Here is a 17,910-nt window from a genome sequence, read left to right on the forward strand (position 1 = left end):
GTGTATATAATAAAATATGCCTAGTGGCTGTAACGCCAGTGTACTCGGCAAAGTGATTCTAAAAAAGAACACACCTACCGCCTAAATATTTCGTGTTGGTATCATGTGATGTCTCGGGCTATGACGCGGATGACATGCAATGGTAAGTAAATTAGATGGAGTATATATGCCTCATACCGCACTAATAACACATAAGTTTATAAATATCTCTAGACTCAGCCAAGGTGTTAAAGACCTAAATATACCTAAAAAAAAATAAAAAAAATAATTCTTACCTCCCTCCAATCTCCAACTAGATTGCATTTTTCTCCAGTCATCGTATATGTTTTTCCAGTACCAGTTTGTCCATATGCAAACACAGTACAATTATATCCTTCAACCACATCGTGAATCAAAGGAGCAATAACGTTCAAATACAATTCAATTTGTGTAGCTGTTGGTTTGAAAACTCTGTCAAAACTATACTTTTTCTCCTTGAGAACTAATTCTCGGTGAGTATGAGCTGTTACAACACTTTTTACATTTTGTTCCTCCTCTTGTTTAAGTAAAGGCCTAACAACAGTAAAGATTACTTTAAATAGTAAATATATAGGGTGTCAATTTAAAAAGTTGCCACCCCTATAATTTGGTCCCTATAGAAAATCTAAAAATATACAAAAACACTTCAAATTTATTTATGAGGGGGACATTTTATAGACCAGTTTTCAACTAAATTACACTAACCCTCTAGCGGGGGCGGACACAACCCCCAAAATCTTTAATGGAAAGGGAGGTTGAGTGATACCTCATTTTAAAGGTCGTTCAATTACCTTTTCAAAAATACCACATACATTATATTTCTTTTCAGTAATTTTAATTTTTTTACAATTAATTTTAATAATTAAATATCGAGTTCAGAACTCCAAAAAATTTTTTGGAATATTGAACTCCAAATTGAATTTTTTTTGGGGTGTTAAAGTATTTAGAGTATTTTTTTGAAGTATTTTTGGAAAAATCAAGTAAAACAGTAAAGATATTAAGTATAGACTTCAGAACTCCAAAATTTTTTAGAGTATTGAGTCCAAGATTTTTCCAAAAGTACTGAAAAGAAATATAAGGCATGTTGTATTTTTGAAAAGGTAATTTAATGACCTTCAAAATGAGGTATCACTCAACCCCCCTTTCCATTAAAGATTTTCGGGGTTGTGTCTGCCCCCGCTATAGGGTTGATGTAATTTAGTAAAAAAACTGGTATACAAAATGTCCCCCTCACACATAAATTTGACGTGTTTTTGCATATTTTTAGATTTTCTATAGGGACCAAATTATAGGTGGTGGCAACTTTTTAAATTGACACACTGTATAAAAGGACAAATATCTTGGCTGTTTAAAATATATAATACATTGTAATACATGAAAAATGTATATAGTTCTTTCACTCTAACTTTTCCCATGCATGAAATTATTCACGAATTACTTTTTATACTAGGTCTCTTTTTTACTCACAGACACGGGTATTGCAAAATTAAGCCACTTATCCATAGAAACTACAATAAGTTAACAAGGATAAACAATATGGTATGTCGTTGATACCTTGTTTACTATGAAATTTGACGTTCGTGGTTAAGTAGCAGTGACATTATTGCATTTGTTGGTAATTATTTGAATTTATTGTTTATTTGGTTTTTCAAATTATTTAACTTTTATTCTTTATGTTATATGTTATTGTAATTTTTATTTTGATACATAATTATTGTTAGAACGACTAACTACTGTCCCCTCTTAATTTGATTACTTCTGGTAAGAACCTATCAATTTTTTTTAAGCAAATGTGACAAGTAATATTTATGAGTGTGGCTATTCGCAGTGTGCAAGTACTTGGAGGGGATATGAGAAACAATCGTGAGCGAATAGCGGAGAAATATTTCTTAAGTTCTTAAATCAACTTTCTTAAAAAATTCATATTGTCAATTGAAATTGTCAAATTGACGTATATTTCATACCTACTGTCATTGAAGAAGAAAAATTGTATGTTGCTCACAATATTGATATGATATGCAATTATTATATAAAAGTATATTTAATTAACTGTATTTTGCTTGCAGTACCTACTGTATTTTAATAATTAATTTTACTTACTACATACAATTGTTTACCTTTTAATAACATAAGCTAAATCTTACTTTTTCTTCTTATAATTTTTTTGGGCTAATGGCCTTGACAATTATCCAGAAAGCAGGACCAATATGATTGGCCAATGTAATGAAGTGTGCGAAAAATGTTGCCGAGCTATGAAACCAGGTATCGCTTTTCTGAACTTGCACGGTCCCAATAGTTCTGTCGAATAGAAACTTATTTGTTTATTTTCAAGATGACTGTTTTTTTTTAATTTATTTATTACCGTTCTACCTATATCTTTATACTAGTAATAGTCGGTATGCTGTTCAAGCTGTTTAATGTTGAGTCCACCAACCTCCTCAATAGTGAAAAAACATTAAACACTTTACTAAAATAACTTTATAAAATATGTTCACTGGATAATTGCCATTTCCTAATTATTATTACTACTCACAGTATGTATTAATGGTACTACATATTGATGTATGTTTTGTATATTACTATTTGTAGAGATCGCACTAAAGCTATGAACGGCAAAAATAGCGGATTCACTGCAAAATAAAATCGATAATGCCAAACATATCCTGGACACACTGTTTTCTTCATCGACAGACTCTAGCTGCTAAGACCTTCTGATTTAAATGACATGCTCAAGGAGGTAATAAAAATTGTCAATAAAAATTGTGAATTCTATTAAAAAGGTAAAGATTTGCAAACCTGGTTATTCAGAAAATCTCCTTTATTACATAGAGGTCAAGGTAGATATCCAAAGGAAAGTTATTGACAAGAGTTCTGGAACTGAGAGGTGAATTGTTAATGTTCTTACAAGATGCAGAATCTAAATGTGCTTATCGCTTTTCTGACCCTATTGGCTCTTGAAATTAGCATTTTTAGCAGATCTTTTTAGTCACGTTAACAATTTGAACAAGAATCTTCAAGGAAGGGAAGATAATATTTTAATAGCTGAAGAAGTTTTTCAGTATTTGCTCACATTCCTTACATGATACAGAGTTTGCATAATTTACAAGAGCAACTTTTGACATACTTTCCAGACTTGCACTCAAACTGACAATGGGCATAGACGGATTTTAAACCCTTTTTTGGACAAATCAATAGATCTGGCTGATGTCAGCACAAAAATGAAAGAATGTCTTCTAGATTTAGGTGTTGATGGCATGCTTAAAATGGAATTTTGTTCGCAAAGTTTTGACATATTTTGTTCTTAAATTATTAGTGCTATTTGCCACTTCATACTTGTGTACTCTTCAATGGTAGACATTAAAACTAAGAAGAGAAATAGACTGCAATTAGACAATGATTTGATTATTAACGTTTTAAAAATAGCACCACAATATTGATAAACTTTTAAAACATAAACAAGCACATCCTACCCACCAAAATTGTGTTTTTTTTTTGTGTGAGAACCTCGATCTTTTCTTTCAGTCGGCGACCCCCCGAGTAACGCTTCGCGACCCCCTTAGGAGGTCGCGAACCCATAGCTTGAATAACACTGGCCTAGTCAGTTTATTAACTAGTATTTGATCCCGTCTATTGTGTACTTGGTTGGTCTGCACAGTGCAATAAATAAACATCATTATTATTATTATCCCCATTATAAAATTCCAAAATTTGATACAGAAAAAACCCTAATTAAAAACCAATGATAAATGATTTAAAAATATAAATAAAAGTACAAAGATATACATTACTTACCTAATTCTCACTACCACTTTTACATTTTGTAAGTGCTGAGGAGTTTTTCTTTTTTGCACCATACTTGTCATGTTTTCTCACACAAAGGATTGTAAGCTTACGAAGAATGTCTATATTCTTTGCTATATTTAATCAAACTAAACCAAAAAAACCACTGTAAAAATCTGAATACTGACTAAAAAACAACACTATTCTCGTGCTTTTAAAAAGTTTTGTATATAACGGCCAGATATGTCATGTGTCATAAAATACTGTCAGTTGTCAATTTCATTCTTCTTTTTTATTGAGTTTAGATGAAACTTTACCTTTGTTTGTTAAAAGTCCTAGTGGTCCTAAGTGGTCAAACAGTTTTCAACTGCCGACGAGTAAAGACCGCTTTACAGCTTGCAAGAAAACTTGCTGCAATACTCTTGCATGCAAGACTTTCATGCAAGTCAATTGCATGGTCTTTTACAGCTTGCAACCCGGCTTGCATGCAATTTGAAATTTTACCCTTAACCTAACTTATAAACTTTTGTTTTTTTTTAATTACTTTATTGCTGTTTATTTAACTTGGTAAATTTCGAAATGCCAAGACTATCAGAAATAACCAAATATAAAAGGAAAAAGGCGGTAGCAGCAACTTTAAGTATTATTATTACTGCAGCCAGCCTTTTAGTCACTAATTTAGAACACCGAGATCGGAGCTGGTGAGTAAGATCTTAGTTGAACAAGAAGAGGGGTAATAATGTATCTCCAACAGAATTTATCCAAGTAGATGATGAAAATGACTCTAATTTTCTAGGAATGAATGTACATTTTAATAAACCCTTGGGAAAAATTGAACAATTACAAAGAAATCTATATTTCGAAATACTATTTCTGCGAAACACAAATTAATTATTATCCTAAGGTACTTAGCTAGAGGAGAGAGAGCTTCCGTAGCTTAATATACAATTTACAATAATTATAGAATCTCAGAAAGTGCCATTTCATTATTCATTCATTTCCATCGTTGATATATTTCACAAACAGAAAACAGCTGATCGGCATGTATTCGTGAATCCGTGTCGTCAATGACATTTGATATTGTGGAAAAATCAAATTCCCCTAGACTTGCATGAAAACTTGCAGAAAAAATGGCACCAAACCGATTATCGCGCAATTGCAAGAAGTTGCATGCAATAGTCAACTGACGACATACTGCGCATGCCTTTAGGCAACTTTCTTGCGTCTTGCATGTAGAATTGCAAGCTGTAAAGCGCTCTTAAGACCGCTTTACAGCTTGCAAGAAAACTTGCTGCAATACTCTTGCATGCAAGACTTTCATGCAAGTCAATTGCATGGTCTTTTACAGCTTGCAACCCGGCTTGCATGCAATTTGAAATTTTACCCTTAACCTAACTTATAAACTTTTGTTTTTTTTTAATTACTTTATTGCTGTTTATTTAACTTGGTAAATTTCGAAATGCCAAGACTATCAGAAATAACCAAATATAAAAGGAAAAAGGCGGTAGCAGCAACTTTAAGTATTATTATTACTGCAGCCAGCCTTTTAGTCACTAATTTAGAACACCGAGATCGGAGCTGGTGAGTAAGATCTTAGTTGAACAAGAAGAGGGGTAATAATGTATCTCCAACAGAATTTATCCAAGTAGATGATGAAAATGACTCTAATTTTCTAGGAATGAATGTACATTTTAATAAACCCTTGGGAAAAATTGAACAATTACAAAGAAATCTATATTTCGAAATACTATTTCTGCGAAACACAAATTAATTATTATCCTAAGGTACTTAGCTAGAGGAGAGAGAGCTTCCGTAGCTTAATATACAATTTACAATAATTATAGAATCTCAGAAAGTGCCATTTCATTATTCATTCATTTCCATCGTTGATATATTTCACAAACAGAAAACAGCTGATCGGCATGTATTCGTGAATCCGTGTCGTCAATGACATTTGATATTGTGGAAAAATCAAATTCCCCTAGACTTGCATGAAAACTTGCAGAAAAAATGGCACCAAACCGATTATCGCGCAATTGCAAGAAGTTGCATGCAATAGTCAACTGACGACATACTGCGCATGCCTTTAGGCAACTTTCTTGCGTCTTGCATGTAGAATTGCAAGCTGTAAAGCGCTCTTTAAGGCTAATTTTCACAGATCCGATATCCGAAGACACGAAATACGAAATTTTTTCGTACGATTATATTCATATTTGATTGTCGTATCCGAAATTTTTTGACATTTGTGTAATATGTCAGATTATTCCATGGATTGATATTTGATACAAATGTTTGCTGTTGGATATTGAACAGGAACATATAGAGGTAGTTTTATTTCGATTTTATTCTTATTATTGTTTGGATCATCATGGATTCGTCAAATTATCTGTTTGAAGAGGATAAAAATGTGAGTTATTGTTAGAAGTACCATCACATCCATTTATAATTAACTGTTTTTAATGGGAAATACAATTTTACTAAATAATAAAATCATTTTTTTATTAAAATTGTGGCTTATTTCTCATTAAGAATAGTTAATTACAAAAATGCCACAAGAAAATAGTTTCAGAACAACATCCATTTATAATTACAATTTTGTTGTTCCATTTCAATATATCAAAAACATAAACACTTCACAAAAGTAAGGTTATCAAGACGTTCAAGATAGAATGTCATGTCAAAATTCATCCGATTTTCGTGCAAAAGTTAAAATAATTTTAACTTCTTCCGATGACTTTTTAATTTCGTACGAAAACCCAACTGTCACTTTTCAGCCAATGAAATTCTCTGAAATTTCTATCGTATCATCGTACCGTCGGACATCGGATCTATGAAAATCCACCTTAATTTCTTTCGTTTCCAAATAAGGAATCGTTTGACCAGTGGCGTAACAAATTCCGTCGGGGTCCCCCCGCAGGATTATTACTAAATGTGACTTACAAAATCTTATATTCATACCGTTCATACCTATATTTCCTATGTGTCTATGTGTTGGTGATAGTGTATTCACGCACTGTTTATAACAACATTTTTCATATTTATTGGTATAGAATAAAATAGAACAAAAATTAATAAATCATTACATTATTACATAGTATTATTCTATGACATAAACAACTTTCTTCGTGTACTACTGTCAGCGAATATATCTACAATTTTATTAATATATATCTGATGGGCAATTTCATTTTCAATACTTATAAGCGCTAGAGAAGATAACCGTGCTTCTGACTTTGTACTACGAAGATATTATGATTTTATTAATTTAAGTTTAGAAAAAAGTTCTGTACGCACACACGGACACACTTCTGATATGCAAGCACTAGTGCAGTGAAGATATCTGTAATCATTTTGGCTGCATCATAAATAGAGTTCGCCGATTCCACCTGTGTCCTTAATGATTTTCTGACAAATTTCAGTTGCTCCAAAAACTCATTATTTAAATCTGACAGGTACGCATCATCTAATTTACTGGCTTCTGCAAAAAATTTTGAATCCGGTTTGAAAAGATATCCACTTCTAGGATCTAAGACTTTAAAATCGTCGTTCACTTTGTACATAGTTATAAATCTAGCTTGGATTTGTTGAATGATTACATTGAGATTTCCGAAAATCACGCCTTATCTTTATCCAGCCTCAAAAGTCCATTGCTGAGCATATAGGCCTCTTCCTCATGTTTCCAACCTCGTCTATCTTGCGCCGCTTTCATCCAGTTTTAATTTAGCCTTCTTAAATCGTCGGTCCATCTTGTAGGTGGTCGACTGACACGCTTCTCTTGTCTTCCCTTGATCTCCATTCCAATAACCTCTTTATCCATCGCCCATCTGTCATTCTGGCCATGATTCTGGCTACGTGTCCTGTCCTTCTCCATTTTAGTCTGGTTATCCTTTCAATGACGTCAATTACCTTGGTTCTTTTCCCGACCTCTTCGTTTTTCATGCTGTCTCGCAGATTTATTCCTAACATGGACCACTCTGTTCTTCTCTGTGTGACTCTCAGTTTGGTAGCCGAGGGTTTTGTTGAGGTAAGAGTTTCTGCTCCGTATGTCAAGACTGGGAGGATGCAATGATCAAATTGCTTTCTCTTTGTGACGTGTGAGCAGCTCACTTTTAAAAGTTTCTCTCAGTTTTCCATATTCTGCGCACCTAAGACCGATTCTTCTCTTCAGTTCATAAGTCTGATTATCCCTGTGACTCATAATTTCATAACCCGCAGGTATCTATCTACAAGTTCTATTTCTTTCCCACCAATACCGATGTTCTAGTTGGGTACCGAATGCATCTAAACATTCCGTATATGTATTTGGAACCTAGGAGTTTTCTATTGGTTCGTTGCAGCACGCGGTCATATTTTAACCAATAGGCGGCGAGGTTCCAAACGCATATACGGAATGTTATTCGGTGCCAAATTCATATACGGAATGTTAAATATTCGTACACCGAAAAAGATAAGTTTCTATTAGAGTCTGTTACAAGGAAATTTATTTTAAAATACTTGTTACTGTATTATTAAATAAAAATAAAACAATTATAGTATTTGGAATGTTATTTGGTGCGAAATTCATATACGGTATGTTAAATATTCGTAGAACAAAAAGACGACTTTTATTAAAGCCAGTTAAAACGAGACTGGTTTTTAATAATGTATTATGCAACGAGCATTTAATGATGCGTCATTATGAAGCCTAGGAATTGAAAGGAAGTCTAGGTTGAACCGTGATAGTGTGTACATGTGTGTGTGATCGCTCCGTATCAAAGTTCATACATTGGGCCGGTACGAGTTTAGTCATCCACACTACATTCACTGAGACAATTACAGGTAACATTAGATTGTAATTAGCATAAAATAAATGGATAATTCTTTATACGTATTTGTGTGAAACAGTGTTATAAAGAAAGATAAACAAACAACAGAAAAAGCTGACAGGGATAAGCTTCTTGACCTTCGCAAGGTTGAATTGGGTTGGGTAGCTTTGCGCTCTGTCAGCGTTCGATTATTTACAACAACAATACATTGTTATACACACACAGATATATTTATACAGAGTGATACAAACCACATAAGGATGAGCGACTGGGACGAAATCAAAAATTTAATAACAAATTTGACGTCGGAAATGCGTAAAGATCTGAAAGAAATTAAAAATGATTTTCAAGAATATAAAAAAAAACACTGAAAATTTTCAGAGAAGAAAATATAGAATTAAAGAAAGAAATTAACGAACTGAAGATGAAAGTTGAAAATTTGGAAAAATTGGAAGAAAAAGTCGAAAACATGAAAAATACAAGAAGAAAAATAACATAATTATAAGTGGATTTAAAATACGGGACAATGAAGAAGAAGCGCAAGAAGAAATAGAAAAATTTGTCGAAAACAAGCTACAAGTTGTTATTAAAGCGAAAAAATTGACAAAAATAAACGAAACAATGTGCGTACTAAAACTGAACAATCGAGAAAAAGCAGATGTAATGAAAAATAAACACAAACTAAGACACGTCAAAGGCCAAAAAATATTTATACGCCATGATTAAACAGAACAAGAGAACAAAATCCAGAAAAGCCTACAATTAATAGCAAAAGATAAAAGAAACCAGAACAAAAAGGTAGTAATTGGGTACCAGAAATTAATTATAAATGGCGAAAAATTTATATGGAATAAAAAGAAAAATACGATTGAAAGTACGAATACTCTTCATGATAATTCAAAAAACTAGTGGAACATATACAGGACGGAAACATGGAGACGACCAGCATAAGAAAAGGAAAACGAAATATGATAAAAGGAAGAGCGAGCACATGGAAAATTGGAACATGGAATATTCGAAGTATTTACGGAAAAGAACAGGATTTAATAGAGGAATTTGAACAAGCACAACTAGATATACTAACAGTATCGGAAACAAAGAAAAAAGGCAAAGGCGAAATTAAACTTAATAAAGGTCATTTGATGATATATAGCGGAGTGGACAATAAACAAAGAGCTGCAGCCGGAATAGGATGCATAATACATGAAAAGCTAATAAATAGTGTAAACACGTGGGAGGCAATTAACGAAAGAATATTAAAAGTAGAACTAACAGGCATAAACGGAGAAAACTGGATAATATTAGCCGTATACGGACCAAGCGAAGACGAGAATTCAGCAATAAAAGATACATTTTGGGATGAACTGACGAGAATTACAGAAGAATGCAAAGGAAGAATATTAATTGCTGGAGACTTCAACAGCAGAGTTGGTAAACAAGATCACAAATATAACACAGTAATAGGTACACATGGGGAAGATACGAGGAACAATAACGGCAAGAGATTGCTTGAATAGTGTCAACTACATAATCTAATAATAACAAACACACTCTTCGAACATAAAAATATCCACAAATACACACGGGAAGTTATAAGCAGAGGAGAAAAATCAATAATCGATTATGTAATAGTGGAAAAAGACTATAGGGCAAACATTACCGACACCAAAGTACGAAGAGGTGCAGAAATCAATAGTGATCACTATCTGGTGGTAACAAAAATTAAACACCAAATTATGAAGAACGAGGAGCGGAAAATAAATAAAGAAAGAAAAGTAGAATTTGAATCAATAAGATCTTACAAGTTGACAGAAGAAAATGTGAGAACTAAATATGAAGAAATAATAAATCGAGAAATTGAAAAAAGGCTATTAATAATGAGAGATGCAGATGTGGATCAGTTATGGAATAGTATAAAAGAAATTATTATTGAGGCATCCAAGGAGGCATGCGGCGTAAGTAGAACAACTAGCAACAGGAAACAGACATCGTGGTGGAATGAACAAATTAAATCAGAAACAAAGGAAAAGAAAAGACGATGGAAAATATACCTATCAAACAAAACAACTGAAACGTATGAAAAATATAAAGAACAACGAAAAATAGTAAAAAATATGATAAAAGATGCAAAAGAAGAAAGTTGGAAACAATTCGGGGAAAAACTAGAATCAGATAGTAAAAGTAACCAAAAGCTGTTTTATAAGACCATGAAAACATTAAGAAGGGGAAAAAATACAGTTCAATTGACAATTAGAGACGAAACAGGAAACATTTTGACACAGGAAGAAGAAATAATGGAAAGATGGAAAAGGTATTTTCAAGAACTATTATCAACTGAAAACGAAACACCACATTATACCATTAACGTGACAAATACCGGAGAAACCATAGAAGAAACGCAAGACACTGCAATAACATGGGAAGAATTTACACAAGGATTGGCAAAAATGAAAAATGGAAAGTCACCAGGGCATGATAAAATAACAACTGAGATGCTCAAATATATGGGAGTACAAGGACAACACATATTATTACAATTAATAAACAAGATATGGAAAGCTGAAAGAATACCAGAAGAATGGAAGATCTCGTTGATACTACCCATATTTAAATCTGGAGATAAAAAAGAATGCAAAAACTATAGAGGCATAATGCTCTTATGCTCGGCGATGAAACTGTACGAACAAATATTACAAGAAAAGCTGACAAAGATAATCGATACAACATTAGCAGAAACTCAAAGTGGCTTTAGAAAAGGAAGAAGTGTGCAAGATCACATCTTCACTATTAAACAGATCATTGAGAAAACGAAACTCAGAAGAGGAAAAGCATATTTTGCGTTTATCGACTTACAAAAAGCGTTTGATCTTGTTCCTCGGCAAAAAGTATGGTCGCTCCTAGAAAAAAGAGGAATATCAACCAAACTAAGGAAAAATATTGAATGTCTATATAAAAATACGACGAATTGTGTTATAACTAGAAACCTCAAGTCAGAAAATTTTATAACAAAAGATGGTCTAAGACAGGGAGGAGGACTAAGTCCAACATTGTTTACGTTGTTTATGGACGAAATAATTAAAAAATGTAGTCAGAGAACAAAACACCTATTTGTAGGATACAAAAACTTACAACCGATCGAAATATCAGAGTGTGCTTTTGCAGATGACATCGTTATAATGGCAACAAAAGAAAAGGACCTACAAGAAAACTTACAAACGTGGAGTGAAATATTAGAAGAAAGTGGCATGAAACTAAACCTAATAAAAACAAAAGTGATGGTAGTAGCAGAAACTAAAGAAAACGTGAGTATACAGATCAATGGTATACATATACAACAAGTTGAATGCTTCGAATACCTGGGTGTAAAAATTGAAGATTCAGGTCAACAAGGTTTAGAAATCGATAAACGTATAGAGAAAACAATAAATTCATATTATGCAATGAACACAACTTTTATAGGAAAAAAAGGAAATAGCGCAAAGTACAAAAATTAAAGTTTTTAAGGCAATATATAGACCCATACTCACCTTCGGTTGTGAATCGTGGACATTAACAGAGAGGCAGAAGAGCAGAATACAAGCGACGGAAATGAAGTACCTAAGAAGAGCGAGAGGAGTTACAAGACTTGACAGGGTAAGAAATGAGCAGATAAGGGAGGATCTGGAGGTGGAATCAATCTTAGAATTCATAGAAAAAAGACAAATCAGCTGGTGGGGACATTTACAAAGACTAGACGATAGAAGACCGGTAAAAATGATTTGGGAAGCGAAAGTAAATATCAAGAGGAAGAGAGGAAGACCAAGAGAAACATGGGACCAAGCTATTGGAAAAGTTCTACAAAAGAGAGGCAAATCCTGGAAAGAAGCAAAAGTATTGGCACAAAATAGAAGACAGTGGCGTAAATTTGTACACAATATCTAAGTTACTATTGTAATCCCGACACCAATAGGTAGAAGGGAATTTGATTATATATATATATATATATATATATATATATATATATATATAAAAACAAACAAATGAAATAGAGAATGCGGAAAAATCCCCTTACGAACAATTCACACATCCACTACTTCGGGCTGGGAAAAATTTTTTGAATAGAATCGAAGATCCAAACACCAGCTCTTAGAAATGTGTTTCGCCCTCTTCAACCTCTATGGGCTCATCGGTGAAGATGAGAGGTTGAATATCTTCAGACACATTCCAATCAAAAAACAACATTCGAGACCTAGACATAGCAGGAACGTAAATCTACGCCCAACCTGACAATGCCATTCTCAATGCCCAATACCCATAGAGGTTGAAGAGGGCGAAACACATTTCTAAGAGCTGGTGTTTGGATCTTCGATTCTATTCAAAAAATTTTTCCCAGCCCGAAGTAGTGGATGTGTGAATTGTTCGTAAGGGGATTTTTCCGCATTCTCTATTTCATTTGTTTGTTTTCGTACGAGTGGTCGTCCAAACCAGTACCTGTGGATCTTTTGATCACTGAGTGTGTTTCAAAGATCTACATCTTTTGTTTTTTCATATATATATATATATATATATATATATATATATATATATATATATATATATATATATATGCGTTTGGAACCTCGCCGCCCATTGGTTAAAATATGACCGCGTGCTGCAACGAACCAATAGAAAACTCCTAGGTTCCAAATACATATACGGAATGTTTAGATGCGTACCGAATTGGTCATTATTTTTGTTTTCGAGATGTTTTTATTTAAACCTATATTGTCAATAGCCACAATGAGTTCCTGTACCATCTCTCTTGCCATACCTAGTATGACTATATCAACGGCGAAACGTAAGTTGTTTAGATATTGTCCATATATTTTTATTCCCTTTGTCACACAAAGGAAAAAACATGCCTACTCTATATCTTTCTTTAGGGTTTGGGAAGCATTGATGCTGTAATAATTCATTAAAATGCTTCTTAACTCTACCAAATCTTTTGATTTTAAAAGTACAGGGCAAGCCACAATTAGTAGAAAAATCTTTGAATTCTTGTAAAAATGTCATAAGTATATTTTGGCTAAGATTTTATAAAAAAAAAAGAATGCGTGTGTACTTTGTACGCACGTAAGAAGTTATACTTCTATTATGTGATTTCAACGAAATTGATATAATATATGTACTTTAAACAGTTTATTTATATTTTATTTAAATATTAAACTAGTTTTAATAATTACTACTTTCCAAAAATTTTTATTAAAACAATACCAAAAATTAAAAAAATAAAAGAATAAAGCACACACAAACACGTTGAAAAATGCCACAAGAAATGATTTCTGAACAATACTTGTTGGCAAAAATTTTAACTAAATACGCATTTTCTGAAAAAAAAATTATATAACAAATATACTTACAATCATAAAATGTATAAAAAAATAACTCGCATTGGGATTCGAACCCCGCATTTTAGCGTGCTTAGATTTGTACTCTACTTAAGCGTCTACTTATTTACCCATCTACACATATCCGTCATGTGGGAAGATAGGCGAACTGAACGTTTTACTGTTTGGCAGTTCTGAATTTAATTAATTACATAGTTTGATTTTTGTGGAATTAAAATACAACAAAACATAGGGTAAGAAAACAATATATTAGATGAAGATTGGTAGAAATTTTTTTGGTAATCAAATTATGTAAATCAAAGCATTACCAACTAGGTAGGTAATACCTATTTTCCATTTTCCAAGTAGGTAAGTACCTATGTAATTTTTTATTACAATACGTTTACAATAATTACGTACCTACCTGTTGCTTTTAAAAACTATTTAAAAAGTTACTGCAATTATAATCTTGCTTTTGCCTGTGTCCTCACAACAATGAAAACTAATATACACAACATTTGTTTACCCATAACCATTGACGTATTAATAAAATAACCGACATATTGAACAATTATTGTTGACAGGTCATTGCAATTACCCAATCAGAGCACATATAACGTTTCAGCTGCGCTCAGGACCAAGACTTTTGATGAATTCACGCACATATAAATTTACTCCCAACGCGCCTAAAGAAGTACATATAACTTCAAAAACAGTTATGTAAAAGTACTGTTGTGCGTGAGAGATTCATATTTTTGGACTGCAAAAGAGTGACAGCTAGATTTATACGGTGCGGTGGAATAAGTGTTACCCCCCCTGTTAACTTGTTTATTTTAAGAATATAAGCAAAACGCTCGGATAGGTCGATTTTTAAACTAACCATAGTATATTATAGCATCAACGTTTCGAAATTTACGCGATCCCTCTTCAGGTGACAGCCATAACTTTTATTTTTTTAAATGGGAAAGTACATCATGTGATATCTCATTTAAAAGCTCTTAAAATACTGATTTCAAAAATGTATAACACTTTAATCCTGTTTGAAAGCGTAGGCGCAAAATTTCGGTGGAATTCTTTCTAAATTTTCATTTTTTTCGAATCCTGAAAAAACTAATAAATTTTTTTGAAAAATTTTAAACGCAGAATGAAATATTACAGTATTCTCGATGGTCCAAAGTCCTTGAGAACTCCTATAATGTTTATTTTAATAAGTAAAAAAAAAGAGAAAATTTAGTGTGATTTTAATTTCCAATATATCATTCATAAGAAACGTTTTGTTTATTCTAAGGGACTGTCAGCCCTCGGTAATAATCTAGTCTTTCATTCTGCGTTTAAATTTTTCAAAAATACTTATTAGTTTTCTCAGGATTCGAAAAAAATAAATACGTTTAAAAAGAGTTCGACAGAAATTTTGCGCCTACACTCTCAAAAAGGATTAAAGTATTATACATTTTTGTAATCAGTATTTCAAAAGCTGTTAAATGGTGTGTCACATGATGTACTTTACCATTTAAAAAAATCAAAGTTATGCCTGTCACGTGAAGAGGGATCGCGTAAAGTTCGAAACTATGATGCTATAATATACTATGATCAGTTTAAAATCGACCTGTCCGAGCGTTTTGCTTATATTCTTAAAATAAACATGTTAACAGGGGGGGGGGGGGGTAACACGTATTCCACCGCACTGTAGATTCCAAAACTTTATTTTGTAAAATAGTTGGGAAGACAAATTCAAAATGTTCCATTTTACTTTTTAAATTTTTAGCTGTTATTCTCTCCTCATGATCTATGGTAGTGTGTGTGGCAGATTTCCAGGTACTTTTAAAATGCGTTGCGTATGCATGCTTAAAATAATATAAAAATAACACATTTTTATATATTTACATTAGACGACAAGATGGGGCCCCTGATACATTGGGGCCCCCCGCAAGCTTCATGCTGCGGGGCCTCTGCTTTTGACGTTCTAAGTTGGGAAAATAAAGAAAGATCGATGTTACAATTACTTTGGGTGCTTAACAAGAAAATTGTCGATGTAAACAATTGCTACTCGTAGATTATAAATTTCGGTAAAATTAATATTTCGTTTGGCCTCGTAAGTTTTTATACACTGCGATCTGAACGATTTTTTTGTATAATTTAAGTTTATATTAGCCCAGTAAATGAACGTGAAATACGGCGATACCGTGTAATTTTTAGTGTCGCCACCGAATTGCATGAAAATTTGGATTTAGGTTCTACTTACCCCCCATTTCAAAGTTGGTCGATTACCATTGATTGCTTTTATTTAGGGGTTGAAATTCACCCTTCTCGGGGTGAAAAATCATACGTTTAAAATAAGTCCAGAAATGGACAAATTGATTAATTCTAAGCAACTTTTTTTCTAAAGAGTTTTTAACTAAGTCAATACTTTTCGCATTATTTGCGAGTGTCAACAAAAAAAAAGAAACGTTTTCAGACGGTTTTTCGCAAACAACTCAAAATGTAAGTATCTTATGGAAAAAAAAGTGTGTAAGTACTTTGTACACACGTACGAAGTAATACTTCTATTATATGATTTCAACGAAATTAATATACTTTAAACAGTTTGTTTATATTTTATTTAAATAATAAACTAATTTTAATACTTACTACTTTTCAAAATTTTTTATTAAAACAGTACCAAAAGTTAAAAAAAATAAAAGAATAAAACACACACAAACACATTGAAAAATGCCACAAATGATTTCTGAACAATAATTGTCGGAAAATTTTTTAACTAAATACGTATTTTCTGAAAAAAAATTATATAATAAATATACTTACAATCATAAAATGTATAAAAAAAATCAAAAAAATAGAAGTTTCTATTGGGGTTCGAACCCGCTTATGTTTGCGCAGTTAGTATTGGAATTGATTCATCTTACACTTCTACCCACGGAGACACCTGCATCATGTGGGAAGATCGACGAACTAAACGGTTTAAACTTTTGACAGTTCTGAATTTAAGCAAATTATTTTGATTTTTGTAAAATATTGAAATATTAAAATAAAACAAAACAGAGTAAGAAAACAATATATTAGGTGAATATTGACAGAAATTTTGATGGTAATTAAATTATGTAAATCAAACCATTACACGCTATTCTGATTGCTATTTTGATAGGTTCATTTTAAATTTTCCCAATAGGTAGGTACCTATGTAATTTTTATTAGGATACTGAAACATTTACAATTATTACGTACCTGTCACTTTTAAAAACTATTTTAAAAGTCACTACAATTATAAACTTGCTTTTTTCTCTGCCATCACAACAATAAAAACTAATATACACAACATTTGTTGATCCATAATCTCCAACAATTATTGACAGATGATTTTAACACCCAATATGATCCCGTATAACGTTTGAGCGACTAAATATACTGTCATATATAACGATAATTGACTAATATACTGTCGGTGTGCGCATGCGCCAGGGAATGTAAAAATTCACCCTCGTTCCTAAAAAAGTATAACTTCAAAAATGCTTAGAAAAAATGTAGCTCATAAAAAAAAACAAAAAAATGAAGTGTTCATGAAATCCATAGATCCAGTAGTAAAAGCAAAGTTGGAGCTAATAAAAAATAAGTTCTTATTTGTTAAATTCCAAATCGAATATTTCAACGTGAAATAACCAAAAATAAAGCACTTTCTGGAAAAACTCATTAAAATTTTTCAAAGTTAAAGTTTAAAAAAGCTTTATTTTTATTTTTTATAAAAGATTCTAGCATCAAAATGAAGCGAGTTACGGTCAAAATAAAGATTGCTGGTAAAAAATAGTGAAAATCACCACCTATTTAGCACCCCAAATGAAAATAATCGTTCCGATCAACATTCAATAATATAGTATGATATAATTGATCCAAATAATGCCATAACCCAGACATCCAAAGTGAAAGTTATCCTTTAACACCAAATTGTTCTATATGGTCCACATAATGCT

General features: G+C 32.3%; 1 protein-coding gene across 1 annotated transcript in view; it reads right to left on the bottom strand.

Moving 5' to 3' along the window:
* LOC114331166 (kinesin-like protein KIF11-B) overlaps window positions 1-5,065 on the bottom strand; it is a 68,846-nt gene extending 63,781 nt beyond the window's left edge. Inside the window, exons 1-2 of the mRNA XM_028280658.2 lie at window positions 3,811-5,065; window positions 276-552 (exon numbers count right to left, since the gene is read on the bottom strand). Of these exons, the coding sequence (XP_028136459.2) occupies window positions 276-552; window positions 3,811-3,881 (348 nt within the window). The 5' untranslated portion in view covers window positions 3,882-5,065. The remainder of the gene's footprint in view (window positions 1-275; window positions 553-3,810) is intronic.
* Between the last annotated feature and the right edge of the window lie 12,845 nt (window positions 5,066-17,910).

This window comes from Diabrotica virgifera, chromosome 1 (genome assembly GCF_917563875.1).
Source record: "Diabrotica virgifera virgifera chromosome 1, PGI_DIABVI_V3a".
NCBI lineage: Eukaryota > Metazoa > Arthropoda > Insecta > Coleoptera > Chrysomelidae > Diabrotica > Diabrotica virgifera.